Below are 16,649 nucleotides of genomic sequence, written 5' to 3'. Positions count from 1 at the left end.
TAATATCATCAACCCCTCGTCTTATCTCATCCCTTTCTCTCTCTCGTCTTTGTACTCTCTCTAACAAGAGTTAGACTTAACTTACCTTAAAGAAGCTTGCGCTCCTGTCCATATGACAGTCTGGTCTGGGCAGCGTAGAGGGCAGTATAGATGGCAGTATAGATGGCAGCGTAGATGGCAGCGTAGCAGCCATGCTTAAGTCTAGACGTCTGTGTTCACGTCGGCTGGAGTCCTATGGGGTCAAACAAACAGACAAACAGATTAGCCGTGGGTGAGACTGGAGAAAATTCCATTCTATGGCCACAGCAAGTCAACAAATGACAGAGGCTAGGTAGGACAGTATCAAACTCCTTCCCTCTCTCTGTCCCTCTAGCTAGCTGCTTTTCCCCATGTCCTTTCATTTAATCTATGTTCCAGCAATTACAGCCATGGTTCCAACATTGTTATTCCTCTCCTTTCTCCCATAGTAAGTTAATCCAGGCTGTTTGGTCTGCTTCAGTCTTCTAGTGAACCTTGATGTACCCTTGATGTTACAATAACTTTTCATTTCCTCTCCCATAGACCAAACAAGGGCGTTCATCAACCATTTTATCTGCGCAGGTTAGCGTTTTGCCATGAATCTTGTTCTGGAGGCAGCTCTGCAGACTGGTCACTAGCTGGCACAGCCACAAAGTCATACAGTCTGATTTTAAACCTAACCCTGACCTTAACCCTTAACTTTTTGACAGCATTCCTTTAAATTTAAACTAAACTCTGTATGTCATTTTGTTTTACCTCAATTATCAAAATATATTTGCATATGTTTAGATCATATTTTCCACCATCTGAGGTTTTTGTGTTGTGACCGCCATCAGTTGTGACACAACATGCTCTTGAATACAGGGATGGTGTCATATTTTGGCTGATAAATGTATTAAAATGGGATTAAAAGAAACATTTCATCTTTCAAATAGTACCACAGAGATGGTTGGAGGTCCACACGCCAGAGAATGTTGCCTTGAAAGGGAATATCTGTTGTGTTCAATTGCTACTGTAAATCTTCCATAGGAAACTTATTGAAATCATAGAAATATAGACAATAGAATAGATATGACCATTTAAGTTGACATTTGACAGTGGTTGGACGGCGGTCATCTTTGTAGTAGTAATTAATAACTCAATCAACAAGTTTGCAGACGACACAACAGTAGTGGGCTTTATTACCAACAGCGACGAGACGGCCTACAGGGAGGTGGTGAGGGCCCCGTGGAGTGTGGTGTCAGGAAAACAACCTCTCACTCAACGTCAACAAAACAAAGGGGATGATCGTGGACTTCAGGAAACAGCAGAGGGAACACCCCCCTATCCACATCGATGGAACAGTAGTGGAGAGGGTAGTAAGTTTTAAGTTCCTCGGCGTACACATCACGAACAAACTGAATTGGTCCACTCACACAGACAGCATCGTGAAGAAGGCGCAGCAGCGACTCTTCAACCTCAGGAGGCTGAAGAAATTTGTCTTGTCACCCAAAACCCTGACAAACTTTTACAGATGTACAATCGAGAGCATCCTGTCGGTCTGTATCACCGCCTGGTACGGCAACTGCTCTGCCCTTAACCACAAGGCTCTCCAGAGGGTAGTGAGGTCTGCACAACGCATCACCGTGGGCAAACTGCCAGCCCTCCATGACGGTTACAGCACCTGATGTCACAGGAAGGCCAAAAAGGACATCAACCACCCGAGCCACTGCCTGTTCACACTGCTACCATCCAGAAGGCGAGGTCTGTACAGGTGCATCAAAGCTGGGATACTGAAAAACAGCTTCTATCTCAAGGCCATAAGACATACAGCAATCACTAACTCAGAAAGGCTGCTGCCGACTTTGAGACCCGATCACTGGCCACGTTAATAAATGGATCATTAGTCACTTTATACAATGCCACTCTAAATAATGTCACTCTAAATAACGCCACTTTAATAATGTTTACATATCCTACATTACTCATATCACATGTATATACTGTATTTTATACCATCTACTGCACCTTGCCTATGCCGCTCGTCCATCGCTCATCCATATACTTACAGTGCCTTGCGAAAGTATTCGGCCCCCTTGAACTTTGCGACCTTTTGCCACATTTCAGGCTTCAAACATAAAGATATAAAACTGTATTTTTTTGTGAAGAATCAACAACAAGTGGGACACAATCATGAAGTGGAATGACATTTATTGGATATTTCAAACTTTTTTAACAAATCAAAAACTGAAAAATTGGGCGTGCAAAATTATTCAGCCCCCTTAAGTTAATACTTTGTAGCGCCACCTTTTGCTGCGATTACAGCTGTAAGTCGCTTGGGGTATGTCTCTATCAGTTTTGCACATCGAGAGACTGACATTTTTTCCCATTCCTCCTTGCAAAACAGCTCGAGCTCAGTGAGGTTGGATGGAGAGCATTTGTGAACAGCAGTTTTCAGTTCTTTCCACAGATTCTCGATTGGATTCAGGTCTGGACTTTGACTTGACCATTCTAACACCTGGATATGTTTATTTTTTAACCAATCCATTGTAGATTTTGCTTTTTGTTTTGGATCATTGTCTTGTTGGAAGACAAATCTCCGTCCCAGTCTCAGGTCTTTTGCAGACTCCATCAGGTTTTCTTCCAGAATGGTCCTGTATTTGGCTCCATCCATCTTCCCATCAATTTTAACCATCTTCCCTGTCCCTGCTGAAGAAAAGCAGGCCCAAACCATGATGCTGCCACCACCATGTTTGACAGTGGGGATGTTGTGTTCAGGGTGATGAGCTGTGTTGCTTTTACGCCAAACATAACGTTTTGCATTGTTGCCAAAAAGTTCAATTTTGGTTTCATCTGACCAGAGCACCTTCTTCCACATGTTTGGTATGTCTCCCAGGTGGCTTGTGGCAAACTTTAAACGGCACTTTTTATGGATATCTTTAAGAAATGGCTTTCTTCTTGCCACTCTTCCATAAAGGCCAGATTTGTGCAACATACAACTGATTGTTGTCCTATGGACAGAGTCTCCCACCTCAGCTGTAGATCTCTGCAGTTCATCCAGAGTGATCATGGGCCTCTTGGCTGCATCTCTGATCAGTCTTCTCCTTGTATGAGCTGAAAGTTTAGAGGGACGGCCAGGTCTTGGTAGATTTGCAGTGGTCTGATACTCATTCCATTTCAATATTATCGCTTGCACAGTGCTCCTTGGGATGTTTAAAGCTTGGGAAATCTTTTTGTATCCAAATCCGGCTTTAAACTTCTTCACAACAGTATCTCGGACCTGCCTGGTGTGTTCCTTGTTCTTCATGATGCTCTCTGCGCTTTTAACGGACCTCTGAGACTATCACAGTGCAGGTGCATTTATACGGAGACTTGATTACACACAGGTGGATTGTATTTATCATCATTAGTCATTTAGGTCAACATTGGATCATTCAGAGATCCTCACTGAACTTCTGGAGAGAGTTTGCTGCACTGAAAGTAAAGGGGCTGAATAATTTTGCACGCCCAATTTTTCCGTTTTTGATTTGTTAAAAAAGTTTGAAATATCCAATAAATGTCATTCCACTTCATGATTGTGTCCCACTTGTTGATGATTCTTCACAAAAAAATACAGTTTTATATCTTTATGTTTGAAGCCTGAAATGTGGCAAAAGGTTGCAAAGTTCAAGGGGGCCGAATACTTTCGCAAGGCACTGTATATGTACATATTCTCATTCACCTCTTTAGATTTGTGTGTATTAGGTAGTTGTTGGGGAATTGTTAGATTACTTGTTAGATATTACTGCACTGTCGGAACTAGAAGCTCAAGCATTTCGCTGCACTCACATTAACATCTGCTAACCATGTGTATGTGACCAGTAATATTTGATTTGAATTAGAAGTTCAAATATCAATCAAATTTACATTTCAATGGTGTACCAGCTAAATTGCAGTGGTCTGAAGGGATAGGTCCATTCTATTAAATATATTTCTATGATTGAAATGACATCAATGATCATGACACCCATGACCTATGATTTAAATGATATAAATCTCAACCGAAACTTTCTGAGCACTTCTACAATGGGCAAATATGTATGGAAGGTTTCGTTCAAATCAAAAGGGGTGCTGTCAAAAAGTGATTGAATTCAAATGGATGTACCCCATTGCTAACCCTAACGCATAACCTTAATCTAAAATTAAAACCAAAAAGCTCATTTTAGAATTTTTACAATACAGCCAATGTTGACATTGCAGCTGTCCCATCTAGTTTAAATAACCCAGTTCTGCCTCCAGGATAAAATTCTTCCCAATAAATGTCAACCTGCGTTATCCCCTGGTTATGCTCACACCTAGGGCTGCAAGACACCACTCTTCTGTCTGTGTGTTTGTTTATGTGCGAGAATGAAAGTGTGTAGTGGAGGGGTGTTATTGGAGGCTGTAGATGAAAGGGGACAGTTGTCATCCCTCTCTCTCTCCCTCTCTCTCCCCCCCCCTCTCTCTCCTCTCTCTCTCTCTCCTCTCTCCTCTCTCCCCCTCTCTCCTCTCTCTCCCCCTCTCTCTCTCTCTCCTCTCTCCCCCCCTCTCTCTCTCCTCTCTCCCCCCTCTCTCTCCTCCCCTCTCTCTCTCCCTCTCTCCCCCTCTCTCTCTCCTCTCTCCCCCCCTCTCTCCCCCTCTCTCTCTCTCCTCTCTCCCCCTCTCTCTCTCTCCTCTCTCCCCCCCCTCTCTCTCTCCTCTCTCCCCTCGCTCTCTCCTCTCTCCCTTCGCTCTCTCCTCTCTCTCCCTCTCTCTCTCTCCATTCCAGGCTGAAGCCATTAGCAGGACCCCTGCCCTATCTCCTCTCTCTCTCTCTTCCCTCTCTGGCAGCAGTTCAGTGAGATGTTCTATTCACTTTCATCTCCAACAGGAAGGAAGTGATCCCCCAGAAAAGAGAATAAAAGAAACAGAGGAGAGGAATGGAAAGGCCTAGTTTCCTGTCAGATAACACAGTACTGGCAGGAGTCTCTGTGCTAAGACATTCTCAGCTGGAGTTCAGCAGATTTAATAGGGCACTTATTCATCAGTTCTGCAAGGTGTTGTGTGCAGGGTATTAGAGGCTTTTAAGTGTGTCATCATCGTCCAACATTCCACCGCATTCTCCCCATTCCAAACAGAAACCACGTCTTCTATTTGTTCTCGAATGAGCCTCCCACACTAAAATACAGAGGTTATCGTTACCATTATGAACGACTATAAAGAAACCTGACCATGGGCCTGAAGTGAAAGGCGTTTTCAGTCCATCCCTATCCCCAGCTGGTCCGCCTGTCTGTGGCTGGAAGCCTATGGTTGTACAGGCCTGCTGTTTCCTGACTGGCTCACAGAGACATGGGGTTATCTTCAGTTCTGCATGGCTGTTTTATTTAGGCTGGGGAACACAGTAACAACGGAGGAACACATGTTCCTTCACCGAGCCAGGTCATTGTCAAGGGACTTTCTCAGGAAATGACTCTATAACTCCAACCATGGTGTGTTGTAAAAACCCAACTGGGAAAACGTTGTAACCGTAAGGTCCACCTGTTGTCTTGTCAGCAGAAAAGGGATTGGGAACGAAGTCTTCTGACCTCAACGGGACGACATGGTTTAATAAAGGCACAATAAAAAATATAGCCTTAAAAAGGGGGAAGTCTGGTTTGATATGAGAGCCGTCGACTAGCAGAGAAAATGAAAACAAAACATCAACTAAGTACCTGCTGCAGAGGACATTTCCTGGACAGCAGTCCTTGCTGTTCTGACTGTGTCTCTTTTTTTTTGTAACAGTATTTTAATTGGAATTTCACAATTTTCACCCATATTAAGAGATACAACAACAGAGACAAAGCACACAGAACAAAAACAAGAAAAACAGCACCCACTTACACATATCTACGTGCATATATATACACATATACACACATACACCCATGCATATACACACACATACACATACATACACGCACGCACACACATATACACACCCATACATACGTACACCATTTTCCTCTTCCCGCTCGGTGCTTCTCTCACCCCATCACCATCATTGCGTCTCTCAATACATACATTTTAAACAAACTTACAAACAGAAATTAAACAAAAAAGCTCAGTTTAAACCAAGAGGTTAAGTTCCACACATGGAACGTACAGTGTAGTTCTGAAATACATAGATCCCCGCCATTCTAAGAGAATCCTTGCAGCAGAATAGCTGATACCTCAGGTTCTAGGTAATTTAGATAAGGTTCCCATACTTTGTAGAACTGGTCTGTTTTAGAATGCAATGTACATGTCAGATATTCCAGAGGCACCCATTCAAATAGTATCTTATGCCAATCTTTAATAGAAGGAACCTTATCACTAATCCACTGTAAAAGGATGTTTTTCCTCGCTGCGAAGGTAAGGATGTTGTAAAGCCTCCTTTTACCGACAGAAGTAACATGCCTACTAGGGAGACCTAACAGTAAAGAAACTGGGTCCAATTCTAGATCAACCCCTAGGATCTTTTCAATTTTTTGCAGAATACCAGACCAGTATCTTTGTATTTTGGTACATGACCATAAACAATGTGTTAGGGTGCCTGTATCAGTTTTGCATTTAAGACACTGAGGGGAAGAGGAAGTGGGGCTAAAAGCATGTCTGCGATTTGGGGATATATGCAATCTGTGTATTATTCTTAATTGGATTGCTCTAGTACGGTTACATATAGATATTGTTTTTGCATATCTCCAAATGTCCTCCCACATCTCTTCGTCAATAGTAACAGACAATTCTTTCTCCCACACTTGTTTCACCCTCTGTGTGTTGACAGCAGAAAAGGACCTTAAAGTATCATAAAACAGACTTACAGACATTTTCCTTTGTGGGAAAAAAAGCATTCTTTCAATGACAGACACATCAGGGTTACCAATTAAGGTGGTGCTCTTCAGAATATAATGTCTTACTTGTAGGAAGCGGAAAAAGTCCTGCTTTGGGAGTCGATATTTCTCGACCATCTGCTCAAATGACAACAAAATCTTATCAGCAAATAAGTCATTTAGCCTGCGTATGCCCTTATTAAGCCATAAGTTAAAGCCAGCATCCAGCAATCCTGGACTGAAATCTGGGTTGTTAAGAATTGGGGTAAGAGCAGAGGTTAGTTTGGACCTTCCCAGGAAGCGTTGAACTGACCTCCATACTTTGAATGTGTTAAGTGTAACGGGATTATTGCAGTGATCTTCTACAGACTTGAAACTTCTGAAAAATAAAAGATCCTGTAAGGGGTATTTTGAAAGAGAAGTCTCAATGTCTAACCAAATAGAGGAGTCATCATTTGTGATCCAGTCAGAAATATAACAAAGGTGGGCACACCATTGATAGAACCTGATATTGGGCAGGTCCAAGCCGCCCATAGAACTTGGCAGCTGCAATATTGCCATCTTAAGTCTTGGCTTCCGTTTACTCCATATAAAGGAACTTAGCCATCCATTTACATCCTTTATTACCTTATTGGAGAGTAATACTGGGATCATTTGGATTGGGTAAAGTAGTCTAGGTAAAATGTTCATTTTCAAGAGGGATATTCTACCCAACCAAGAAATCGGGAGAGAGTTCCAGGGCTCCAGATCCTGTCTTATTGTATCAAACAAGGGAACAAAATTGGCTTTGTACATTAGCTGGAATTTAGGAGTTACAAATATACCCAGATACATGAAACCTGAGGGAGACCATTTAAAAGGGAAGGGGGGAGAAGTATTAGGTACAGAGTGTATGCTACCAAGTGGCATAGCCTCTGACTTAGTAAGGTTAATCTTGTAGCCTGAGAATTCGCTGAATGATTCAATAATATTAATAAGAGATGTAATTGAAGTCTCGGGACTAGAGATGAATATCAGGACATCATCAGCATACAAGCTTATTTTATGGTGAACATCACCAATGAGCAGCCCCTGTATAGCAGGCGTTACCCTGATGGCCTCGGCCAGTGGTTCCATAACGAGTGCAAAGAGGAGGGGGGATAAAGGACAGCCCTGTCTGGTACCTCTGTGTATAGAGAAGCTATTTGACAGTAGCCCATTAGTAAGGGCAGCAGCCTGAGGATCATCATATAAAACTTTCACCCATTTTATAAAGTTGTCCCCCAGACCAAATTTATTTAGAGCAAATAATAGGTAAGACCACTCCACACGATCAAATGCTTTCTCAGCATCTAGGGAGAGCACAAGACCATCCACAGCACTTTGTTGGTAGGCTTGAATTACATTAAGAAGCCGCCTGACGTTGTTGCATGACTTACGGCCCCTAATGAAGCCAGTTTGGTCTCCTTTCACAATTAGTGGCAGTGAGTCCTCTAATCTTGTGGCTAGAATTTTAGAAAGCAATTTTCTATCCACATTCAGAAGGGAAATTGGTCTGTATGAGGAACAAGACTCTGGACATTTTCCCTTTTTGAGAATAAGTGAAATGTTGGCTTCTCTCAGCGTTTGAGGGAGATGGTCATTTGAAAATGAGTGGTTAAACATATCACGCAATGGCTCAAGGATCAGGCCATGGAACTCTTTATAGAACTCACTACAAAACCCGTCTGGTCCTGGGGCCTTACCATTTTGCAGATTCTTAATTGCGAACATTATCTCTTCCTTGGTAATAGGGGCATTAAGGAGGGACCTCTGCTCTTCGGAGATAGTAGGGAGCTCAATCTTACAAAAGAAGTTCTCCATTAATTTGGGTGCATCCTTTGGCAGTTCTGAGGCATAAAGGCTTGTATAAAATTTCTTAAATGAGTCACTTATCAATTTATTTTCATATAAATGATTACCATCAGAATCAGTAATAGTAGCAATTGACTGAGAGTCAGCCCTCTTTTTAGCTAGGTATGCCAAGTACTTTCCTGGCTTATCGCCATATTCATATAGCTTTTGCCTGACAAATCTCATTTTCTTTTCAGCGTCCTGTGTTAGGAGAGAGTCTAACGTTGATCTAATGACTGATATTTCCTTTAATAGGGCAGGAGTGGGCGTTTTAATGTAGTCCTTCTCTTTAGTTCCTAATTCACCCTCTAACATTTTTTGCTTTTCCCGCTTTTTCCGTCTCTTAGTAGCTGTGTATGACATAATCAGACCCCTGGCATACGCTTTACAGGTCTCCCAAAGGAGCGAGGGGTTATCTGTTGATTGAGAGTTAATAGAGAAAAATGCTTTAAACTCTGTTATAAAATATGATGTGAATGTATGGTCTTTAAGAATGGTTGTGTTCAACCTCCAATGTCTTGACCGATTGAATGCCCCGTTGAGTTGTATGTCCAGGATCACCTCAGCATGATCAGATATGACTATGCTTCCTATCCTAGCGGATAAAACAGACTGCAAAGACGTCTTGGGCATAAAAAAATAATCTATTCTAGTCTGACATCCATGAGGTGCAGAGAAAAAAGTGAACTCTCTGTTGGAGGGTTGAAAAGCTCTCCAGACATCCACATACCCCAGATCATCACAAATAACTTTAAGTGACTTAGCTTGAGGAGAGAGTGAAGCTATACCGCTGGGAAACTTATCAATAAGGGGGTTCAACAAGCAGTTAAAATCTCCTCCAACCACTGCAGTGTCCGAGTTTAATTCTGAAAAGTCTAGAAATGCCTTAGTGAGGAAATCAGGGGGGTGAGCAGGGGGGAAGTAAATATTCATTATGGAAATGTTCTGCCCTTGTAAAGTACCATTAATTATAACAAAGCGACCAAATGTATCTTTCACACAATTCAAGACCTTAAGTGGTAAGTTCTTTTTCACCAGAATTGCTACACCTCTACTTCTGGATGTAAATGATGAGAAAAACACTTGACCAAACCCTCCTTGTTGTAATTTCAGGTGCTCCTTATCATCCAAATGAGTTTCTTGCAACAGGGCAATATCAATATTTTCTTTTTTCAAAAAAGACAGTACTTTCTTCCTTTTAATGGGGTTATGGCTCCCTCTAATGCTCCACGTACATACACGCAGTCTGTTATCTGCCATTCTATCTTGACCATTCAATATCCAGACTGGATCCTACTGTAAAAGTGGGGTGGTACCTTTTTCCATGTGTTGAACTCTCCTCTATCTCACTGAGCATAAACAAAAAATATGAACCCTGAACTCGAACTATACTAAACCCAAAAATTAAACATGTAAAGATCCAAAAGGGGGTTTTCCCACTAGCTAACATGCAGGGGATTTCAACTCTCCAATGTAGACTCTTAAGTCCGCATTGCCGCTCAATAGCCTCATCCTTTATATATATGGAAAAGAAAATCAATAGAAGAAGATTGAGGCTCTTCCACCTAAAACCAAGCCTGGGCACCAATATGGATTCACACATATCTCAGCCTGAGCTATAGCGGCTATTACTTTAGCAAGAAAAATAATAAAGATACGAATATTACTGAGCCGGAGTACGTGAGGACTCACACCACTGTTTCATGATCAGATTCAACCAAAAATAAACAAAGTTATTCAATGCTGTGGAGGTGCAGCTTAAAGTTATTTACCCGGAGAGAGTCAATAAACGCAGCAGCCTCTTCAGGTGTGTAGAGCTTTTTAGGTGATCCGTTGACCATAATCTTCAATGTGGCCGGGTATAACAGTGCGTAGTCCATCTTCATTCTCCTGAGTCGAGCCTTCGCCTCATCAAACGCTTTGCGTCTTCGTACAACTGCTGTGGAATAATCATTGAAGAATGAGACCTTTGGACCTTTATGTTGACTACCATCAGAGCCGATGTTTCTAGCCGCATCCATGACGCGCTGCTTGTCGGTGAAGTTGTGGAACTTTATAACCACCGGCCGTGGGCGCTGATTGGGACCGGGTATCGGTGCTTGAGAGCGATGGGCTCTGTCCAGCTTCACACGACCAGCCTTAGTGTCCATTTGTAGGTAGCCAGGGATCCATTCCTCAAAGAATTTTACTGAACGTGTCCCTTCAGAATTTTCCGGGAGTCCCACAACACGAATATTGCATCTGCGTCCTCGATTATCCAAGTCGTCAATGTGCTCCGCCATTTCGCACACCTGTTTCTCAAGTGCTTTTATCTTAGCGTCCATAGATGTAGTTGAACTTTCCACTGCAGCAATTCTTCCTTCCGCCTCAACAACACGTTTCACAACGCTCTGTATTTCAGCTGAATGACCTGCTATTGCTTCCAAGACCGTTCTTATCTTAGCATCGATCACTTTAGTAATGTTATCAGTCATCTTTTGAATCATCAGGTCCATTGTGCCTGGATCGCAATGGTGTTAGCTAGCTCCTCATGCACATCCACAGGGGTGGTGGTTTTGGTCGACTTCTTAGTAGTTCTATTGGGCATGTTGTCGGAGATTTTTGCGAAATAGTCGTCAAGACTCATTATATGGTAACTTATTTAGCCAATTCTACCACTTTTTCAAGCTAGGAGATTAATGTAAGAATATACATTTACGAATGCCACGAGAGCTCACTGAAACACCGTGTTCTCTCTACGGCGCCATTTTGTCCCCCCCCTGACTGTGTCTCTATCAAATGACTGCATCATATATCCCTTTTCCCTGTTCTAGGAACAGTCTGATTTTATGAAGATTCTAGTTCCTATAGCAACTCTCATATCCTCTGATGTGTGTTCCTACACTCAATAGCACTGCTGTGTGTAGGCTACTATGTACGCATGCCTCTAATTAAAATGAATGGAATCTACCTATCTAGGGTTAACACTCTGTCACAAACCATAACATGAGACACACAGTGCATGCTGGGTATTGGGATTAACAGGAAGACAGTGGCAGTTCAGCTCAGGCAGAATGAACTGTGGAAATGTCATTATGTTCACTCCACTGGCTCAGTTTGGTCGAGACTAGACGAGAGTGTAGACAAACAAGACCATAGGGATGGGGGAAAAAATCAATACAGTAGAGTATCACAATATTATTTAGACTATATTATATCGATTCTATGACTCCAAGAATCGATTCTCTAAAGTTAGTTAACATTAGCTAGCACTAGTCGGCTGTACCAGCACCACATCTTTGGTTATTCTCCTCCAGTAGCTTGGCCACAATATTATCATTTTTTAAATGGCGAGCCAACACGTTTATTTCCATGACTGATCAGAACTCGTTTTTATCACGGCTCTCTCTTGTCCCTCTATAGCAGACATATAGTGTAGTGAGCAATATGTTTGGAATATCGAATCGCAATAGATATAGAGCATCGTGATCAATCGTGATACATGTAGAATCGCAATACATATCGTTATCAGCACCTAAGCATCGTGATAATATCTCATGGTGAGGTCCCTGGCAACACCCAGCTCTGGAAGAGAAAACCTCACCACATCAGATGTGTTAATAACAGAGATACTTTCTGGAGCACAGAGACAATCCAGGTGATGGAAACGATGAGACTATTGCCTCTACTGTATCCAAAAGGCAAGAATGTTGACATCCAGGGAGCATTTCAAAGTGATGCATGCTTATAATCATAGTCATCAAAGAGAGAGGATATTCACACAAATCAGAGAAATGTTGTTATTGGCCGTGTCTGTGAGTGTGCGCGTGTGAGTGTGCCTCAGCTGCAGACTAACAAAGACACATCGGAGTGAGTTTCTCCACACAGGAACACAGACAGGCCCCTGGCACTGCAATCCAGCAACACAGAGACACACTGTTCCACAGACAGGACCAATCTCTCTCTCTGTGTGTGTGTGTGTCTGTGGGTGTTTGTGTGTGTTTGAGCGTGTGCGCATGTGTGTAAGTAACCTTTCATTAATTGAGGTTTGAGAATGTAGATATACACAACTAGAGAAGCACTCCCTTCTACAGTACATACCCTGTTACTCATTAAAAAATGTAATTTTCAGCAAAATTCCTCTTGCATAGGTTTAAAGACCAACTAGTAGCATAATCAGTCATTATTCTGACGTGTGTGTGTGTGTGTGTGTGTGCGCGCGCGCAACAGGCCAAAGGATTGGCATGACACAATGTCTGCCAACATCTGCCAGCTCCTACACTAATTTAAAGAAAATTTCCATCCTCTATCATTGCCAGCCCGAGACTTATGGAGAAACAACTTTTATTAGAGAACCAACCCAGACAGCCTAATGCACAAAGCATGTCCTATTGGGTGCCTAACAACAGCAAGCAGCAAGTAACTCAACAGAAACAGACAGAAACAATAGTCCTCACACAACACATTTGGCCAAACCTTCTGTTAAGGTCTAGACTCAATCTGTTGTCACTCTCAAGACACTTCTGTGGTTTATGGGGACCTGTTGAAGCTATCACCTCAACTTTATAACACATACGCACACGAACGCACAAGCGCAAGCGCGCACACACACACACAGACAGAGAGAGAATACTGCTTAAAACTGCGTGTGTCCTTACCGAGTAGCCCATCATACTGCCTGAGTGAAATCCTGTGTGAAATGACACCACTTGTGCAGTGGTCCTGCTGTAATAACAGATACAGAGGGGTAGCGGGGGGGGTCCCGTTACTGCTCAGACCATAGGCAACCTTAGCGTAGGGAGTGTGTGTGACTGCGTGTATGTGTATTTTAGAGAGAGGGGGAGAGAGACAGAGATCAGTTTATTTACTTAAGGCATGCCTCACAGGCAACTTGAAGAGGATTCCTCAGCTGCAGAGGTACTGTTGCAGTAGTTTAATCAGAGCTGATCTCATAGCAGAGACTGACATGAAGAACTTTCCGGACCATCCTTTTTGCGTACGGCAAGATAGCTTTTCTGTTCTGTATGTGGGTCAGTGTCTGGTTAAGGAGGAGTTGATGCAGGACCAGATGAAGCAAGTGGCCCATAGCCTGGTCCCAGATCTGTACAGACACTTTAGTGTTACAATGAACATAGGTCGACAAGACAGCTCAAACAGATCTGGGATCAGGCTAAGCGACCCATATGTTTGGTGCTGAAACATTAGCGTGCAATTAAAGGGAGATCTTGGAAATGTCAGAGCTGTCTGAGACATACAGTGAAGATAAGCTTTCCCCTTCTTCTCCTCCTATTTTTATTCATCCTCTGCCAGATTCACCAAGAACCTTCAAGGCTTTACTTAGTCACAGACAATAAATTCCCCCTCTGTCTCCCCTCTGTCCACCCAGATGATAAGGCACTGGAGTGCGACGGCCTCTTGTTGCTGTGAGAGCAAGAGAGAGAAATATCAGCAAAGAGAGGCGGAACAGGGCAGATCCAGAGAGAGAAGGAACATTAGAGGTAGTGTTCAACAGGCTACACCGTAGAAAAATGTTTTGCGACGGAAAACTAAAACATGTGTTCTGATTGGAAATATTCAGCTCGTACCTCTCAATTTCACAACATGTTCTCCCTACCGAACATGACCCAGGAGAATTACTGGATAGTTTTAGAGACCTGTAGGCAACAGAGCGGAATGAGATTCACACTAGAGTCACAGGTTCCTAGTTGATGCCCTATAAATCCCCAAACTCTGTTGGTTACGTAATATAACTAACTGTAGTCCCAAGAGAAAGCTTGAGGTCCTACATGGCTTGAAAGTTCACACCGTACGAACTACGAAGACTTAGCCTAATAGAACCTTTACGTGCAGTTATGACAAGCACGAACCACCTAAAACACAGACTGTACGTTGGGAAGGAAGGGAAAGACCAAACGTAGACACTGAAGCTAAACAACAGATACTGTAGCTACAGAGCAGTCCGTTGTTTTGTAATGGAGAGAGAAGAACGAAAGGAGAGAAAAAGACGAAAAGAAAGAGATACTTGAGGTGGTTCCATTAACGACCCAGACAATCTACCTAGAAGAACGATGACTTTGGCCTGAAGGGGACGGAAGAAGAACCTGGCACTATTTAAAGGAAGTTGAGTAATTGCATAAAAATAAAACACACTAGTCTTCCAAGGAAACAAACAAGTGTCGTTAAGCGCCAGACATCGTCCCTCTGTTCTGCCGGCCAACTTTCTGCTCGAAGGAGACACGCGCGGTGGGGTTTAGACGACCAGAGAACACGCGTTGAGTTACGCGAAGGCAGCTGTGACGTTCGCTAGCTAAGATCCCATAATGAATCACATTATATGGACAGATCCTTAGATTATATGGACAGTTCCTAGATCAGCGCTCCTACTCTGAGATGCTTTGTAGACCCATATTACTCTCAGTGGGATTATGTAGTGACTGAGCATAGGAGTTTATAAAGAGTCATGGACTAGTGTTGTCATGATACCAGTATCACCATATGACGGTACCGGATTTTCCTTTTGGCAAAAAAAAGAAAACGCGAAGAACAATCAACTCTCTGGTCCTTTAAAGCCTACTTTTGTCAAATAGTGTGCTATAGCCTGGAAAAGAAACTAATATGACTTCGGGTGACAACATACAGCTGTTTGGTTCCAACATTAGGACTGTTCTCCTCAGGAAATTTACTCCGCTTCATTTCTTGTTTCCTTTGCGTTCTTACTTCCTAGTATCGCGATATTGGTATCGTGGCAACGCTATAATAAACATTGCATAGCACTACATAGCCCACCAGGTAGGCATGGTGCTTGTTATGATACTATAGTGGTTGTTTACAGTGACTAGAAGGATAAACTTTGCAATTCCAATGACCGGCATTAAAAGAGGTCTCTAGAGAAACACATGGAGAGAATACAAGCTCAAAATAAACACAGCCACCTCAACTTAATATGTTGTTACAGCAAGCACCAGGCACCACCACCACCGCCCTATCAAAACTTATTTTCCACTCTGTGATTTCTGCTCCATGGTCAACACCAAGTGGAAACGTTTGGAGTTGTTTTAGCACATTCTGAATTGAGTCACATGACTCAAAGCACTGGGCCACTCCCCACTAAATGAGAACCAGAAATAAGGGTGAAGACTGAGGATATAGTTCTCCACTTAGAATAAGTATGTGTAATGTCTCTCTCTCGCTCTCTTCAGATGTCTTAGCCACTGGGAAGCAGAGATTGGGAGACCAGGAAGGATGGGGCAGAGAAAGAGAGAGATGGGGGGAGGGAGAGGAAAGAGAGATGGATGGATAAAGATGAAAGGAGGGAGCAAGGCCAAGAAACCAAGAGGGATGTTGGTTAGTTATGGCGACTCCACCCAAACCCGTCCACTAGGTCTCAAACTGAACCCACCAGCACTCTGTGGTGTTGAAAGGAAACCCAAAGTAGGCCATAATATATAGTATTATGTGGGGAGAGCAGTTCAGGGTCTGCTGAGCGCTCCAACACCCTCTCTGTCTGGCATATTCTGAATTCCAATGACTTTAGTTCCCCTTGAAAATGAAGGAAAAATTATTCAAAAACTCAAATTTTGGGGCATCCACAGTAGTATCCTGGCCCTTGTCCCAACAGGAGGTATTCTTCCTCTTGCCAGGCCGTCATTGTCAACAAGAATGTGTTCTTAATTGACTTGCCTGGTTAAATAAACGTTAAATAAAATAAAAAGGTAAAAAGTTATGTAGGCCACAGTGAGAGTTAATATGAATTTAAAACTGGCAGGGTAGTAAATCCTAAATACACAGTTACAGACTCATTTCCTCAAGCCATACTAGGAAAACCAGTGGTATTGAAGATGTTTGAACCTAGACAGAAAGTGTGTGTGTGTGTGTGTGTGTGTGTTTCTATGCCGTGCAGGAGTAAAGTCACCGGTACAGTCTGATCCTGTGAAAGCATTCAGTGGGATATGTCTT

The 16,649-nt window shown here is 42.8% G+C and overlaps 1 protein-coding gene across 1 annotated transcript in view; it reads right to left on the bottom strand.

The window, feature by feature from the left end:
• The window catches only part of LOC112235428 (ras and Rab interactor 2-like), a 63,907-nt gene that overhangs the window by 43,422 nt on the left and 3,836 nt on the right, over positions 1-16,649 (bottom strand). Inside the window, 1 exon segment of the mRNA XM_042310907.1 lies at positions 86-232. Within this exon segment, the coding sequence (XP_042166841.1) occupies positions 86-193 (108 nt within the window). The 5' untranslated portion in view covers positions 194-232.

Source organism: Oncorhynchus tshawytscha, linkage group LG32 (assembly GCF_018296145.1).
Source record: "Oncorhynchus tshawytscha isolate Ot180627B linkage group LG32, Otsh_v2.0, whole genome shotgun sequence".
Lineage (NCBI taxonomy): Eukaryota > Metazoa > Chordata > Actinopteri > Salmoniformes > Salmonidae > Oncorhynchus > Oncorhynchus tshawytscha.
This window is presented reverse-complemented; position numbering and strand designations above follow the sequence as displayed.